Source organism: Octopus sinensis, unplaced genomic scaffold, assembly GCF_006345805.1.
Source record: "Octopus sinensis unplaced genomic scaffold, ASM634580v1 Contig17124, whole genome shotgun sequence".
NCBI lineage: Eukaryota > Metazoa > Mollusca > Cephalopoda > Octopoda > Octopodidae > Octopus > Octopus sinensis.
In genome coordinates this window covers 28,398-45,222 of record NW_021834818.1, presented here as the reverse complement: position 1 = coordinate 45,222, position 16,825 = coordinate 28,398, and the positions used below count along the sequence as shown (strand labels likewise).

Sequence of the window (16,825 nt, the reverse complement as noted above, 5' to 3'; positions counted from 1 at the left end):
AAGCGGAAGAGTATGCGTTCCAGTTTGGTGATGGTGTTGTCGGGACAAGGTACGACGGTCAGGCGGTAATCGATGACGGATGCGATGTACGCGTTCGCCACCTCCACCCGGCCTTTTAGAGACAGCTTTCTCTTGGCCCATGTTTGGCTGAGAGCGACCACTCTACTCATGATCTCGTCCCAGTTCTTATCCATTTGGAGGTCCGGACTGAACCAGACCCCGAGCAATTTAACCGGTCCGTCCGTCCAGCGTCCCACTACTGAGCCGCAGTCGGACGGCATGGGCATGCTTCTCCAGGTGCCGAGTAGCAAACCCACTGACTTTTCCGGGTTAATCTTTGCTCCCGTCACCGTTTCGTATTTTCTTAGTGTCTCGCCTATCATCTGGATGTGTTTGTCGCTCGACACTATGACGGTGAGATCGTCCGCATATGCCGACACGCTCGTCCCGCAACCCAGTTCCCATGGGATGCCCCTCAGTGTCGCCAGCTTCCGCAGTAGCGGCTCGAGAGTCAATACATACAGAAGCGCCGACAAGGGACACCCCTGACGGACCGAACGCGTGATGTCAAACGGTTTCGACAGGTGACCGTTCAACCGAATCACCGATCGGATGCCGCTATACAAGGCAGCGATCCAACCGCGGAAGACGGGACCGAAGCCAGCCGCCCTGAGGACGGCCGCCAAGTACCGATGGTCGACCCTATCGAAGGCTTTAGACTGATCCAAATTTATCAGCGCCCCACCCATGCCAGGATCCTTAACTACCCTGTTCACAATGTAGCGCATCAGATGGAGGTTGTCATGTATGGTTCTGCCCGGCACGGCGCATGTTTGCGCCCTGTCGACCAGTTTACCAATGACAAGCGCCAACCTCTCGGCTATTACTTTGGCCAAAATTTCCAAATCTGCGTTGAGCAGAGTGATGGGCCTGAAATTATCGATAAAATTCCCCTTGTTTGGGTCTTTCTTCAGCAACGTCACTGCACCTCGGCTCACGAAACCGGGGATTCTCCCGTTTTGTTGCCAGTTGCAGTAGCCTGATGCGAAGAGGTCGCCAAACAAGTCTGGCATTTGACAATACAGCTCGTAGGGTAAACCATCCAATCCAGGCGACTTATCCCTCGCGCAGCCCGCCATCGCATCCCACACGTCAGCGGCTGTGATGGGACTTTCACAACACTCCGCTTCTCTTGCCGAGAGCCGTGGCAGGTCGGTCAGGTAGGCACTGAAATCCATCCCGCGTTCCGACCCACCACTCGCACCAAACAGTCGAGCAAAGTCCTGTTGAAAGGCCTCACACATCCTTTCGGGTTAGAGTAAACTGCATCCCTGTTGATCTATTAGAGACCGAATGGTGGCTCTGTTGCCACGCTGCGCCTCCGCTACCCGGGCCTCACGCGCAGCTTCGATCCCTTCGTTCCTTAAGGCACGCATTTTAGCTCTGACGCAGCCAGCACGTTGGTTGCGCTGCCAGTGGTAAGTGCCTCTTCTAGTTTCTTAACCAAGTCTCCCTCTACTCTATTTCGTTCTATCACTAATTCCTTGCTAAACCTAATTGATTCCGATTTTATTGCCATTTTCAGGGCGTACCACCAGCGGTTGTTAACGACGGCTCCCGTCAGTTCCCTCTTAATTAACTCGCTAATCCGGTTCCTGTAAACCTGTCGCGCTAACAGCGACGTGTTCAGTTTCCAGTAACCGGGACCCTGCCTATGTGTTTTATCTAAGTCGAGCGTACACGTAACAAATTTGTGATCTGTGTAGCTGACTATTTTAAATTGTGGACATCCTACACTATCCCTATCCGCTGTCCTGCATAGAATTCTATCTAGATAAAATCTCGACGATCCGATGCGGTTTGTCCAAGTCCACGTTGGCACGTTCGGATGGTCGAGTCGGAACCTGTCAGACAAATGGAAACGTCTGAGCAGGTCTTAGAGGCTCTTACACCCCCTTCTATTCCTATCCCTTCCCACATAATCTAGATGCGTGTCCAAGGTAGCGTTCCAATCCCCTACTAACAGTAAAGGTCTAGACGTACCCAGGAAAACCTCTAGACGTCTGAAGAAATCCGCCCGACCCGTTAATGAGGGTGCATAAACTGCCATCAGACGGAATGCACACCCATTTCTGCCATCCACGTCCAAGACAACCAGCCTACCCTCCGGGTCTAGGAATATTGCTCTTACTTTTACATTTAGACTCTTTCGAAAAAGCACCGCGGTATATCCACCACCCATGTTCGGCAGACAGGGAGAAAAATAAATGTCAAATTGATTGCCAAACATGGACTCGAGGGCCCGCGGCTTACTGAGTCTGGTTTCACTGATAGCTACTATATCCACGTTCAGTGACTTGATGTCGTTTAGAAGGTAACCTTGCTTCCAAGCCGACGCCAAACCACGCGCATTCACACAACCTAATTTAAGCATACTTGACATTTACGAAAATTGTGTTTTACTCACTACATTAGAAGAGACAAGAGGCAAGAGGGAGGTCACTTACTCATTTTAAAAGTTTCATTTTTTTCTTCTTCTTTTGTATTGTTTTTGATGAGGTGTTTGTATAGTTTTCTGGACAGGTATCGTTGAAACCCGCCTACCGCATTCGGAAATATTGTTTTCAGTATGTGGTGTTGTGCTTGTGTTATGTGTAAAATTCTGATGTGTTTCGGTGGTGTGGTGTGCGGATGATTGTTTGTCTTAAAGTCATCTTCACAGATGTCCGTGTTGGATGTGATGTAGTCCATTAATTCTTTATTGACTGTGTCTATTGCAGTTAGTTGTGTGTGTGGTTTTACGGGTTCATTGCTTTTTTGATTGTCTAGGGGGATGTTGTCCGGAGTTAGATATCTCCCTGCTTTACTTCCTTGTTTGGTGGATTTTTTGAATCCTTTCCTTTTACTCCTTGTGGCTATTTGCCATTCCGTCGAACTTTCGTCGTCCGACGTATCAGTAGGAGGTAAAGGCAAAGCATTTGCATTACTATGTATGCTTTTAGAAATTGTTGATGTTTTGTGCGGTGTTTGTGTTGTTGTGGTGTTAGGGGTAGAATTTGTCTTCTCGTCACTGTTTTCTGTCTTTTTAATTGCCGTTCTCGGTGTTGGTGTTGGTCTATTTTTTGTTGGTTCAGCATGTTGAATTGGTTGTGACGTGAACGGTGATTGTGTTGGTACTGTTTCTTTTCTTTGTGATGTTGTTGGGGTTTGTTTGCTGGTTTGTTGTTTTTCTTGGCATTGTTCCATAATTGAGTGTGTTGGTGCTGATGTTGGTGTTGGCAACAAGGGTTTTTTTATTTGTTTTCTGATTTGTTCTTTCTTGTTTTTTCTGTACCAGAGCGCACTTGGCAATTAAATGTTCGGGGCTGCCACAGTTGTAGCATCTAGGTTTTTTGCCTTCTGCTACAACATTTTCCAAGTGGATCTTATCCGGTAGGCTCTCGATAGAGGCCCCCTCAATCTGTATGGTCACCACTATTGTCTTCCCACCCCAAATGTCGCGAAGGTACACGGCGGTTTCCAAAATGTTGATATTTTTTAAATGGTAACAGATTGCCCCTATTATCCATTTGTTAGGAAGATCGGGAGGTACATTTTTAATAGTGATTCGACTCACTCTCTGGTTTTTATAGTATGGGACCATGATGATTTCATCAATTCCCGAGACTCAGTAGAGTGAGCTTTTGCCACTTCCTAGTTAGGGAAGCGGACCACTACTGTGTTAAACTGGACCCCAGTTTATATATTCTTTTTCTTTCATTATGCTTTTTAAGCATTTTTCTACATCTGTTTCTGTAATCTGCTCATTTAGTTTTTTGTTTTTTCTTATAATTTTATATATAATTGTCTTATTTTCTATTTCTTGCTTTATGTGTTGAGGTGTATGTAGCACTAAATCTTGCCCACGGGTTGTAAAGAGAGCTCTCGTTTCTATGAGCTCTTCATTTGTAAATGTTACAATCTCTTTCTTCTGACGCAGAGTGTCAGCGAAATTTACTGGTGTTGTTGATTTTTTTGTATTAACATCTTCACTATTAGATAGTTCATTTTTATTGTTGTTGTTGTTGTTGTTGTTTTTCTTATAGTATTCGCGTGAGTTTCATTTTTATCATTTATGTTGGTTGTGTTGGTAGTGGTGGTGGTGGTGGATGGGGGTGGTAGCAGTAGCAGTTTCGTTGTTGTTGTTGTAGTGGTGGTGGCGGTGGTGACAGGGCTGTTACCGCACGTGGTTGCAGCGTTCATTCCAACGATATTCATGTTTGCACTTTGCGTGCATGAGTTCTTTTTTTCTTCTCCTAGCGTTTCCAAACTAGGAAAATGCTGGTCCATAAAGGAACGCGACCAGCGTTCTACAATAAAATTTCTCGGCATTTTCTAATGTCGAGAAGAAAATTACAGAAATGAAATGGGGTTGAAACAGCCCCTAGGGCCGAATTCCTCCCTTGGAAACGCACTCAAACGAAAGTTGGGTGCCTTACACACCTTATTTTTAAAAACATACACAAAATATGGGCTATAAATAGTCAAAATAAACGATTACCTTCGGAGCCGAAGTGACAGCACGTCCGTAGATAGATAGATAGATAGATACATAGATAGATAGATAGATAGATAGATAGATAGATAGATAGATAGATAGATAGATAGATAGATAGATAATAAATAGCTAGATAGATAGATATATGGATGGATAGATAGATGGATGGATGGATAGAGAGATAGATGGATGGCTACATAGATAGTTAGATAGATAGATTGTTAGATAAGTAGACAGATAGATAGATAGATAGATAGATGGATAGATAGATAGATACATATCGCCAGTTCTAGTTTAGTCTTCTTTACCCTTTTAATCTCATTTATCAATTACTGCTGGTCGTTAATTTTATTCTTATTCTCATCCTTCTCTTTTGTTATAGTTTCAACTTTGTATATCAGCGTCATCCTCCACATGATCATTCCAAATATTAAGAGCACCATCAGTAAATATTGTCATCATAATCATCGTCTACGTCCTCGTGGTGGTCGTAACCATCATCCACCATCATCATCATCCTTATCAGTCATAATATGGAACCACAAGTGCAATGCCAGCAGACCGAAAGAACTTCATCACTACCAAATCCGTCACCGTCAATGCCCTCATCATAATAATTATCGCTTTCATCATTACTTAACACAATGCCATACATCTTCATCATTATCTTCATAATCTTCACTTATCATTTTCATAATCGTCTTCACCAAATTGTCTCACTTGTACTTATTTTTCTTCTATTTCAGCAGCTATTTCATTAGACATAATATTTGAAATATATGACTAATCACTTCTATGCTTGTTCTTCATGAATTATCTTTCAGAGATCTTTCCAGTAATGCAATCGTGAAAATTGAAAATGGATCGTTTGCAAATCTTCCAAACTTAGGTGAATTGTAAGTTGAACCAGTCTTGTTCATACTATATTCCTGAGTATATATTTCCTGAAATTTAATACCTTTCCATCTTACTTTCTTAACCTTCGGTTGCCCTTCTCTACCTCACATTATCTCTCTCTATATATATATGTATGTGAGTGTGTGTGAGTTGAGCGTGTTTGTGTGTGACGATGTGTGTTTACATAAGTCTTTGTGTTCTACATCACTGTTTGGTATATTGTGAAAAGTGCGTATATAGTCATATGTATATTTATTCCTGAAATGTGTGGATAAATATATAGTCCTTTAGTGTTTCGTCTTGGGCGGGAGATACTAAACAATTCTTTGATGATATCACGTTGCAATTTTACCTCGATAAATGGGCAAAAGCTACATTTATCAAAGGAAAAACGACAGAAACATCCCTCAGAATGTCATAATGGAATTAGAACACGCGGAGAGATACATGTACTTATCGATATTTGAAGTGGACATGATCAAATATTCAGTGATGAATATTATCGCAGGGTAAAAGCAATATTCAAGACAGAGCTGAATGCAAGAAACAGGATCGAAGTGATCAGTACCTATGCCGTACAAGTCGTGACTTACAGTTTCAATATCATTAACTGGTCAATTATTGAAATATGTAATCGTGACAGAAAAATACGAAAATTGTTGACAATGCATAGAATGCACCACCCTAAAACAGATGTAGAACGATTTTACCTGCAAAGAAAAGAGGGTGGCCGTAACATTTACAATTGGAATTAACAATGGATAGTGCCACAATTGACCGTGACACCTACCTAAACAACTCTCATGACTGAATATTAAAACTTGTCTCAAAGCACGAAAACAAGAAAGTGTCATACAAAGTAACAAAGCATGCAAAGAAATATCTAAGTGAATTCCAAATACAACAATTCCCAGAATTAAACGTACTAGAAGCAAGCACAGAAAAAAGCTAAGCGAATGAAAGTACATGCAAAGAATCTGACTTAGATATTCTTACAGATAAATGACAAAGAAAACAGCTCAATGGCAAATACCCAAAGAGAGCTAATAGTGCCGATGTGGATAAAGCCATTACCCATCAATGTTTAGTGTCTTCTAGCTTAAAATCAGACACAGACGGATTTAATATAGCAGCTCAAGATCAAGGCCTACCTACAAGAAACTACCATATTAAAGAACGGCAGTCACCCAGCATGTCTTGTAAACAACAAAATGAAACCATTGATCATGTTGTCTCCATGTGCAGTCTTCTTGTGCATACAGAATATCTCAACAGGCATGATTGAGCAGCACATCATATTTACTAGTTAATTTGCAAAAACATACACGTGCCACATGATACAATCGGTTGGGGACCCGAACACACTCCAGTTCTTGAAGATGATCGCATCTTAACCTCTAGAACCTTGCCATTCAAAGTGACAGAAAGATAGATGCGAATAGAACAGGCATTATATAGAAAAACTACAGGAAAAAAACCATGCCTCCTCATTTAAAACTGTCCCAATCGACAAAAAAAGTATCTATCAAAACCTACAAAACTGAGCAAGTGTAAAGATCTTGAAATAGAAATTAGCAAAATGTGGAAGTAAAACAATGCCTGTTGTCATAGTTGCCCGAGGAATTATAGCAAAAGGCCTGAATCATACCATCTCAGATACTAGGAAACCCCAAAATGGCAGCAACTCAAAAGATAGCGCTAATCGGAACCGCCCATATCCTACGTAAAATACTGTGTATTTAATTTTAAATTTTATGACAAACTCATATCCTTTGAACATCATTATGGTCATCTCCTTCATGAAATCCCCAAACACCGCATTTTTTTCCTTATCTTCCTGCATTTAATTCCGTCGATATATTAAAACTGTTATGGCTAGTCTCTTCTATTATTGAATGTGCTGATATGATTTCTCTCGCGTCACACCGCATTCTTATGAGCCGCCACTATAAAAACCTATTTCCATTTGAAGAAAAGACTGATGCAATGAATACCTTATATATAGGTCCTCTAGGCAGCAGCTTTGATACCATAAAATGATCCACGAATGAGATGTGTATCACCGAATCAAAACAAAGCAATTCTGTCACGATACACTACATGCATCTCCTAGAGGCTGATATAAATAAACTATACGTCCCACGTGAGGATGTAAGAGTGCGCAAAAGCTTCTGCCACTCTCGTAAAATAAGAGTAACCATAAGGTTAGATGACAAACAAAAGGAAATCATAGACTCTGTATTAGTATGAAAGTAGTAAGACATACACACCTTTCTTTTTCAGTAACTTCCTATACCTTTCTGGCCACTTGTCACAGTGAGGTGGTGTGGTGCTACCCAAATCAGGTTTTTCATCACATACATGTGAAGCCAGGAAATCCTCCACCGCACTCCAATTCCGTGATGTATTGCCCTCGTACCGAAAGCCTCGCAATAGCAACATCTAATCACAGAGAACCAAGCTTTCTCTGAGGCTGCTTATGAAGTGCTTTAAATTGTATTTTCCGCTCAGGACTACGTTGCTCAGCCTTTTTCACAGGCAATCGCTTCCTTCTCTTCAATGAGGATATTGAAATGTCATGTACGGAGAACTGCCAAATGATCCATGGCGGATGCTCTATTTTTAACTCCAGGTCTTAAAATTACTGGGAGACATCACATGGCCACTGTAGATAGTCGCCTTTCAGAATCCTTGTTGCTTTCACAATTAGATTATGTGTCACTCCGGTTAAATTTAAACACCTTCCCCAGGTTTTCCACTGTCTTCTAGATGACGGATAGTAAGTGACCGCTTCTGACCGCTTCTGAGGCCAATATTGTTGACTGACGAAGTTGAAACTCATGTAACTCCCAGTCATAAACTACTCAAGTAATTTTAGGATCGTCCATGCCATTATGGCAGATGTTGTAAAGAAAGTTAGGTCAAGACTACGACTACAAGTACTCCATCGTCCTCGGTATGACTCAGCTTACAGGTGCAGTTTAGTATTCCCCCACTTTTCACTACATTTACTTGGGTGGTGTAGATTTCTCTCTCACTCCACCCTCACTGTAATTTTAAATGGAATTTTAAGGCTTCGATGAGAGTTTGATCGTATTATCTCTCTCTCTTCAATTGTTCTGTATTCTCCACCACACTACCTCTCTGCTTATAGCCTGTTCGCCAGGTCTTCTTAGTTCCAGTTCATTTGAATGGTTCCAACAAGCACAATTTGTCGTAGGTTACTGCGATCCAGCCTCTGGAAACAGGACCGAATCCGGCTTCCTTCAGTGCAGGCGCCAACAGGTGGCATTTGACTAACACAAAATTAGGATTTCATTAGAACGCATTTGTTACTCATTCTGTCTGTGATGTACTGTGCAAGCAGGAACCTGCTGTGCTTAGATGATTTTGATGTGGAATCTTCGGCATTTAGCCTAATTACGGGTCTCAAATTATTATCAAATACATTTTTTTCGAGTTCCTTCTCAACATTGCCGTGACCCCCACATTTTATCAGGGCAAAGAACCATCTCGTTCTTCTTCCCTTTGTTGTAGACACCTGCCATTGCAGTTATCCGCCAGTTATCCTTAGGAACTTAGTCAGCAATGTAGGTAGAAGAATATCTTCAATTTCTTCGGATGAGGCAGCATTCCATAATACTGCACCGTATTACGATAGCGCATTAAGGAATGGTGGATTCTCTGAGAAGATCCAGTACAACCAGCTTAATGCTGGTAATAATGCTGCGCGAAGGAAAGTTTTGTGGTTCAACCCGGCTTTCAATTTGGCCGTAAAGACTAATATAGGTAAGGAATTTTTGAAATTAGTCTCTAGGCATTTTAAGCTGGACCTTAAATTCTAAAGAATATTTAATAAAAGAACCCTTAAGGTTAGCTATTCTTGTTGCAGAAATTTCGCCTCTTATATTAGCCAGCATAATAGGAATCTGATTGATATTAAGCATGGTGCCGAGCCCCTCAAGAAATGCAATTTCAAAAATGAATCCTCCTGTCCGTTGGGAGGGAAATGTCTAGTAAAAGGGATCGTTTATAGAGCCAAGGTACAAATAGAAGGCTCATCGGAATACTAGACCTATACAGGGGCTTCAGAAAATTCATTTAAAACGCGATTTTATTCGCATAAAAATCCATTTAGATACCCAGAAAATAGGAAGAGGACCAGCCTAGCAAAATATGTTTGGGAACTAAAAGAAAAGGAAACACCACCTTTCAACGTGACATGGAGCATTCTGGACAGAACGGTACCATACAGACATGGAGCGCATAAGAAAAAAATTTTAAGTGCAATCTTTGCCTGTTAGAGAAACTGTATATTTTATTCAAAGACAATAATTCTTTGAATCAAAGAAGTGAGCTGATGAACTTATGCAGGCACGCAACCAAATTTAAAATGTCAAACATAAATGTGGCATATGGATAGAGTATATTTTGTTTGTTTTGTAGTTTTGAATTTTGAAATTTTGATTTTTGATTCTTGGACTAGTCTGTAAACGCACCGATGGATTTGTTTCGCGCTATGCAGATTTCATTCCGTATAGCAAAGTCTCGTGCATATATTTTGTTTATTTTGTTAATATTTCTACATATTCCTTAGGAAATACCTTCGACTTAGTTTATTTCATGTTATTATATTGTATAGGCTTACTTTGATATTTAATTTATAGATGATCCGAAATAGGGTGTTATATTTTACATGTCTTTCGTATAATTTTTATTATTACACTCACCATTTTTAAAAAGCAATGTTGTCAGAACCTAGGCATTTTGATGTAAATATGTGTATAGCCACGAATATGTATTTGTAAGTATACGTCTTTGTATATGTGTAAGTGAGCGTATGTTTGTACTTAAGCACATACATACACGATTGTATGTGTATGTATCCACTTGAACTTGTGTGTTTGCGTACTTGTCTCTATATATATGTGTCAGTATATGTGATTACGAAGTTTGTATACATAATTTTTCTTCTTTCGTTTTCCGTCCCCACTCTTTTCCTTCTTTTTTCTCTCTCTTCTCTTTTTTCTCTCTCTTCCTTTCTTTCGTGTTTTCTCTATCTTACTTTCCGTTACTTGTAGAGTCCTGTAACTTTACGTCCCCCCTTCCCTTACCCATGTCTTCAACTTTATATCGTAAATAAGAACGCCCCTTCCCCATCCATGATTTTAGCTTATAGTCTTTATAGATACAGTGGTTTTGCGTGCGAACTAGATTGCGTATGCATATGTGTACATGCATTTGTGTGTATATTTTAGCTTTATATTTATACGTCTGTATATGTATGCGGTCTGCACGCATCTATCTGTGTATGTTGATGTATATATGTATAGTTTAATATGAATATGTACTGCCGTGTAATATTTTAATGCATTTTAACATTTTAATCTCAATTTCCATGTATTAATTATATTTACTTTATTAATGACAATATGTATTTTATTCAATAAAAGGTTTTTCCTCGAATTTTATATTTTTTATTTATATATATAAAATCCTTAAAATCCTTAAAAATGTTTTATCCCGAAGGCCGCGGCCATGCTGGGGCACCACCGCTGAATGAGCTACACTAATATGTGAATCCACCTCTGATACGTGGCACTTGATCAACAAGGGAGTTCGATACTGCTGCCCGCATCTGCGTCTCCTGTCGTGGTAGGTTCATCTGGGACTCCCGACAAGAAGAGATCCAGTTTAGTTTTAAAGAAACCCACATCCACACCATGTAAGTGTCTTAGGCATTTAGGGAGGATGTTAAAGAGCTGTGGTCCTCTAAAACCCAAGCTGTTGCAGTATCTGGACCTGTATTTTGATGGTGATGTTGGAATCTTTGGCACCATGCAGTGGCGCCCCGTTCTGCGGTTGGGGTAACTTTGAATGCCAAAGTTTGGGACAAGACCCTCCAGGATTTTCCTGATGTGTATATCACCGCATATCTCTCCCGCCTCCACTCTAGGGAGAAGAGGTTTAATACTTTCAGTCTTTCACAGTAGCTGATATTTTACATTGAGACAATCTTCTTTGTAGCTTCTCTGAATTGCTTCAAGTTCTGCTGTTAGTTTTATATTGTGTGGTGACCATAGTTGGGAGCAGTAGTCCAAGCGGCTGAGGACGAATGTTTTCCAGAGGACCATCAGTGTCTCCTTCTCTCTTGTTCTGAAAGTTCGGAGAATCCATCCAGCTGGCCATTTGCATTTTATCACCAGATTAGTAATATGCACTTGGAAAGATGCATCATTGCTCATGTCAATGCCCAGGTCAGGCACTGATTTTGACTCAGGGATTGCAATTCTTCCTGGGCCAGTGTATCCAGTCTGCACGTCGTTTACCTTTGTGTGACGGTAACGCAAGGCCTGGAACGTACCTGCATTAAACTGCATGTTGTTGTCCTCCGCCTACCTGTATATTTTATCCAACTCCTGTTGCAGATGCGCAATATTTTCAGGGTTTTGTATTGTGTGGGAGATTTTTGTGTCATCTGCATAGCTAGCAAGGGTGGCCATCGTAGCAACTGAAGGCATGTCTGAAAGGGCCACTATGAACAGCAGTGGCCCCAAGACAGTGCCCTGTGGAACACCGCTTGTTATTGGTGTTTCCTTGGAAGTGGCTCCATTGCTCACAACTGCCTGTCTTCTGTCTTTTAGGAAGTTGTGCAGCCACTCTCCAAGTTTTCCGCCTATGCCGTGACCACGCAGTTTGTGACAGATCATACCATGGTCGACTTTATCAAAGGCCTTTGCAAAGTCGAGATATATTACATCCACATTTGAGCCATTTAGTAGCTGTTTTAACACCCAGTCATAGTGTTGCAGGAGCTTTGTTAAGCAGCTTCTGCCTGGCCGAAATCCATGCTGGGTGTCAGATAGCAAGTCATTTTCTTCAAGGAACATGATTAGTTTCTTGCGGACTATTCGTTCCATGACTTTGCTGATGTGTGAGGTCAGAGAGAAAGGCCTATAATTTTCAGCATCTGCTCTGCTACCTCCCTTATGGATAGGGCATACTACACCCTCTTTCAATTTGACTGGGAGCTTACCACTTGCAAGGAAGCTCTGAAAAAGAAGCTGTAGCGGTTTTGCAAGGGCTCGTTTGCACGATTTGAGAAGGATCGCTGGAAATCCATCAGGTCCAGCAGCTGAGTTTGTGTCAATCTCATCTATGGCTAGTGTGATATCATCATCTTCAATGTTGATGTACTCAATTTTTGCCTCTTTGGACGCAGGTAAAGTGGCAAAGAATTCTTCTGGGTTGTTTACTTGCCTGTGTCCTAGAGATGTAGTGAACACACTTTGGAAATGTTCGTTCAGTATTTCACTTATCCTCGTGGGGTTTCCTGTGAGAGAGCCATCTTTTTGGAAGAGAGGTCCTATTCTCTGGTGCACTGTGGCTGTCTCTTTGGCAAACGTAAAGAAAGCTTTAGGGTTTGATTTTATATTTTCTATTACCCAAACTTCTTTATCTGCTCTCTCCTTTTCATGAGATTGATGCAGACTTTCTCAATTTCCATTAGCATTCTCTCGAGCCGAGACTTCTCACCACCTTTGGTGTGCTTGCTCAGGCGGTTCGCAATCATTGTCCGTCGTCTCATAAGAATCCTCCTTTCTCTAGGGATCCTGTTTTTGTTTTTGTGTGTGCTGGCCCTGTACACTGGGACATATTTGTCACATATGGCTTGTATTATGGACATGAAGTGTTTGTGCTTCATGTTAATGTCCAGTGTGGAGAGACATTTAGGCCAATCCTGTTTGAGGATCTCTTTCGCAATCAACTTCCAGTTTGCTTTATGAAAGTTTAAGTTGGAGAGATGGTGGATGCTTCGTATAGGCTGTGTGTCTACGGGGGCTTTTGGTCCATACATAGACAGCTCTATTATGTTGTGATCCGAGCTCATTGTCGGCATCACTTTAACATTATGGATAATATACATATTGTTTGTGAAGTATATTATCTGCCCTTGTTGGTTGCAGAGCTATTTGCTCCATGAAAGAGGCATTTGTGAGATGGAGCAGGGACTCTGCCTGTGCCTGCTGATGGTGTGTCATCACTGGGAGCATCTGCCCCGCCCCAGGCCATTCCACATTGGGGAAGTTAATGTCACCCATGAAGTGTTGTTCAAGGTTTGTGAGGACTTCTTCTATTTTTGTTAGGCAGTCTTCAAACATGCCTGGGTGATATATATATTTTTGAGCTCCTTTTTGTTTATCACTCGAAAATTCACAGTTATTTGTAAAGGACCAATCAAACAAGTCAATTTTCAAAGGTGTAGCGTTTATACTAGTCTGGATAGAATTGACGTATCGGTTCTATTCTAGCAAAAACTGTCCGAAGAACGGCAACGTGAAACTCAGAGTAACAGGTTTGTTGAATTTTCTGCTGCTTTAAATAAAGCATATTCTCTCTACCACTGGTATTTGAGTACCTTTTTTCCACCTTGTTTCACATTTATGTGTTTACTCCGGTATACTATATATATATATATATATATATATATACATACAAACCCCCCCCTCCCATGGACGGTGCTGGGGTGTCAAACATTAAACCAAAGTGTTTCAAAAACATGTCCGACCGTCCCTAGGCCTCCCCTTTGAGAAACACTGATTTAACCCAAATTTCAGACAACCAGCAAAAGAAGAAATAAGATAGACTTTTTTCTATTCCAAGAAAAACGATTTTTGCAAATGCACGTTCCCACGGCTTTATCGATCGCATACACAAACCTGAAACGATCTTTGTAATTTTTTCAAAACTTATGCATGCCCTGATAGTAAAATACAAATAAACAGTTTTTTGACCGATATTTCTAATTTTTCGGATGTGTGGCTAAGCAACCTGTGCCTGCCCCTTTATATATCTATCTCTCTCTCTCTCTCTCGCTCTCTTCTCTCTCTCTCTCTCTCTCTATATATATATATATATATATATATTATATATATATATATATAAGAGCAATATTAAATCTGTGAGAACGTAAACAGTAGTGGCACGAATCGTAAAGTATATTTACACGTAACGTATCAGTCCCATAGTGAAGGATGCTTCTTCTTTTTATAGCCTCAGGAGATCTCTTCTCCACTTGGCTAATGACACACTGTCTGTGTCTGATTAGTATTGCGAAAGGAAAACATTGCCATCTCTAGCCTGACGTGATACCACACCCCCAGGTTTCGATGACGAGTTAACTACCCAGAAATCAGGGCCTTGGTTTATTACGTAAAACCAGAGACGGGAACCATGATATTAGTTCGCAAATACACGTAAGGCACAAGTGTGTGTCGTTTTGACAGCTAGCGGAGATATTCCGGAGCTATAAACACAGTAGCATTATCCCCTATGGGACCGACATATATTATATATATCCTTCACAATATATATATGTATTTTTCACTTCATATTTTTCTTGTAATCTCCGCTTCAATCCTATTTTGTACTTCTTATATTTCATTGTCGTCATAAGCATCATGGCCATGAACGCGACCACCAACGTGCTCAACACCACACTCATTATCATCTCATCATCATCATCATAAACGACATCATCATTAGCATCATCGTCACCATCAGTCAACTGCGTCACAAGCCATCATTATCAATATCATCATAACCTTCACTCCTCATTTCTCTTCATTTCATCTAATTTTTGCACTCCGACTTCCTTTTCTTCCACATCTACATGCAGTTTATTAGACATATGCGTATTTAAATTTGTGTGACTAATCATTTTTATACCATTTCTCACATACTTTTTCAACTTACAGAATTCTAGTCAATAATAAAATCGCGATCATCGAACATGGATCGTTCGTAGGTCTCACCAAATTATACAATTTGTAAGTTTGATCTTCCTGATATTATTAATCTAATTGTATATTCTACTATATAATGTCTTCCCTTCTATCTTCGCTTTCTCTTTCATCCTCTCTATCAGACTTTCAATTTGTCTGTGTGTATGCGCGTGTGTGTGTGCGCGTGTGTTGTGTGTGCGCGCGGGCGGGTATGAAAATAATTAAGAATATGAGTGTTTGTGGTTTTGAATTGTGATGTGATTTATATAAAATTAATGTGAACAACGTAACAATTAACAATTAAAGACAAAATTCCCGATTCGGGGAAAGTCATGTAGGACAACGAGGGGAATCCAGAGATTCAGATCTAACTATATTCGACAATTAGGCACCAGTAATAAGAAGTAGAATACACACCCAAGTGAATTCCTCCTGTATGATAAGTAAATTGAAATATCCTATGGCAGAATTCTGGAAAATTCAGACATTTTGACAACAAACGATAAATATAGAGACAGTTGCGTTTATTAGATTTCGCAGTATAAAGCCTACAATTGTTTCTATTTTATTAACATTGATAAAACCTTTAGTATACAGATGTAGCGGGAGCAACAGTTTGGGTTGGTAATATAGATGCAAACGCAAAGATACAATGCTTATATACACATACATATAACTATACATAAATGAAAAATGACGAATCTGAATTGTAAACTGAATTTTGTTGCATTCAATAACATTTTTGTAATTGCAGAGAGAGAGGCAGATTTAAACATGCAGACTCTCTCTCTCTCGCTCTCTCTCTCACACACACACGCACACACACACACACCACAAAGCAGTTTGTAGTCATACACATGCTGACATACATATATATATATGTAAATATACATGTGTCACAAACATAATATAGATGTATATTTATCTATATATATGTATACATATGTGTGTATATATATATATTATATATAATATAATATATATATATATATATATGTATATATATATATATATATATATATATATAATATATATATATAAATAATATATATTATATATATTATATATAATATATATTATATATTATATATATATATTACATATATATATATATATATACAAGGCCACCTCATCCCATGGACGGTGCTGAGGTGTCAAAAACTAAAACCAAAGTTTTTCAAAAAACTTGTCCGAACGTCCCATCGGCCTCCCTCCCTTTGAGAAACACTGATTTAACCCAAATTTCAGACACCAGCTAAAGAAGAATAAAGATAGACTTTTTTCTATTCCAAGAAAAATGATTTTACAAATGCACTTTCGCACAGCTCTATCGAATCGCACAGCTCACCTGAAATCGATCTTTGTAATTTTTTCAAAACTTATACCCACCTCCTGATAGTAGAAAACAGAAATAAACAGTTTTTGACTGCTATTTCTAATTTTTCACTATGTGACTAAGCAACCTGTTGCCCGCCCCTTAATATATATATATATATATATATATATATGTGAAGCAATATTAAACCTGTGAGTGAGACGTAAACAGTAGTAGCAGGGAATCGTAAAGTATATTTATCACTAAACGTATCAGTGCCATAGGAACGAT

The 16,825-nt window shown here is 39.9% G+C and overlaps 1 protein-coding gene across 1 annotated transcript in view; it reads left to right on the top strand.

Moving 5' to 3' along the window:
• Nucleotides 1-5,361: 5,361 nt before the first annotated feature.
• The window catches only part of LOC118761760 (leucine-rich repeat-containing protein egg-6-like), a gene marked incomplete at both ends in the record, with an annotated part of 38,494 nt that continues 27,030 nt past the window's right edge, over nucleotides 5,362-16,825 (top strand). The window contains one exon of the mRNA XM_036499907.1: nucleotides 5,362-5,433. Within this exon, the coding sequence (XP_036355800.1) occupies nucleotides 5,362-5,433 (72 nt within the window). The remainder of the gene's footprint in view (nucleotides 5,434-16,825) is intronic.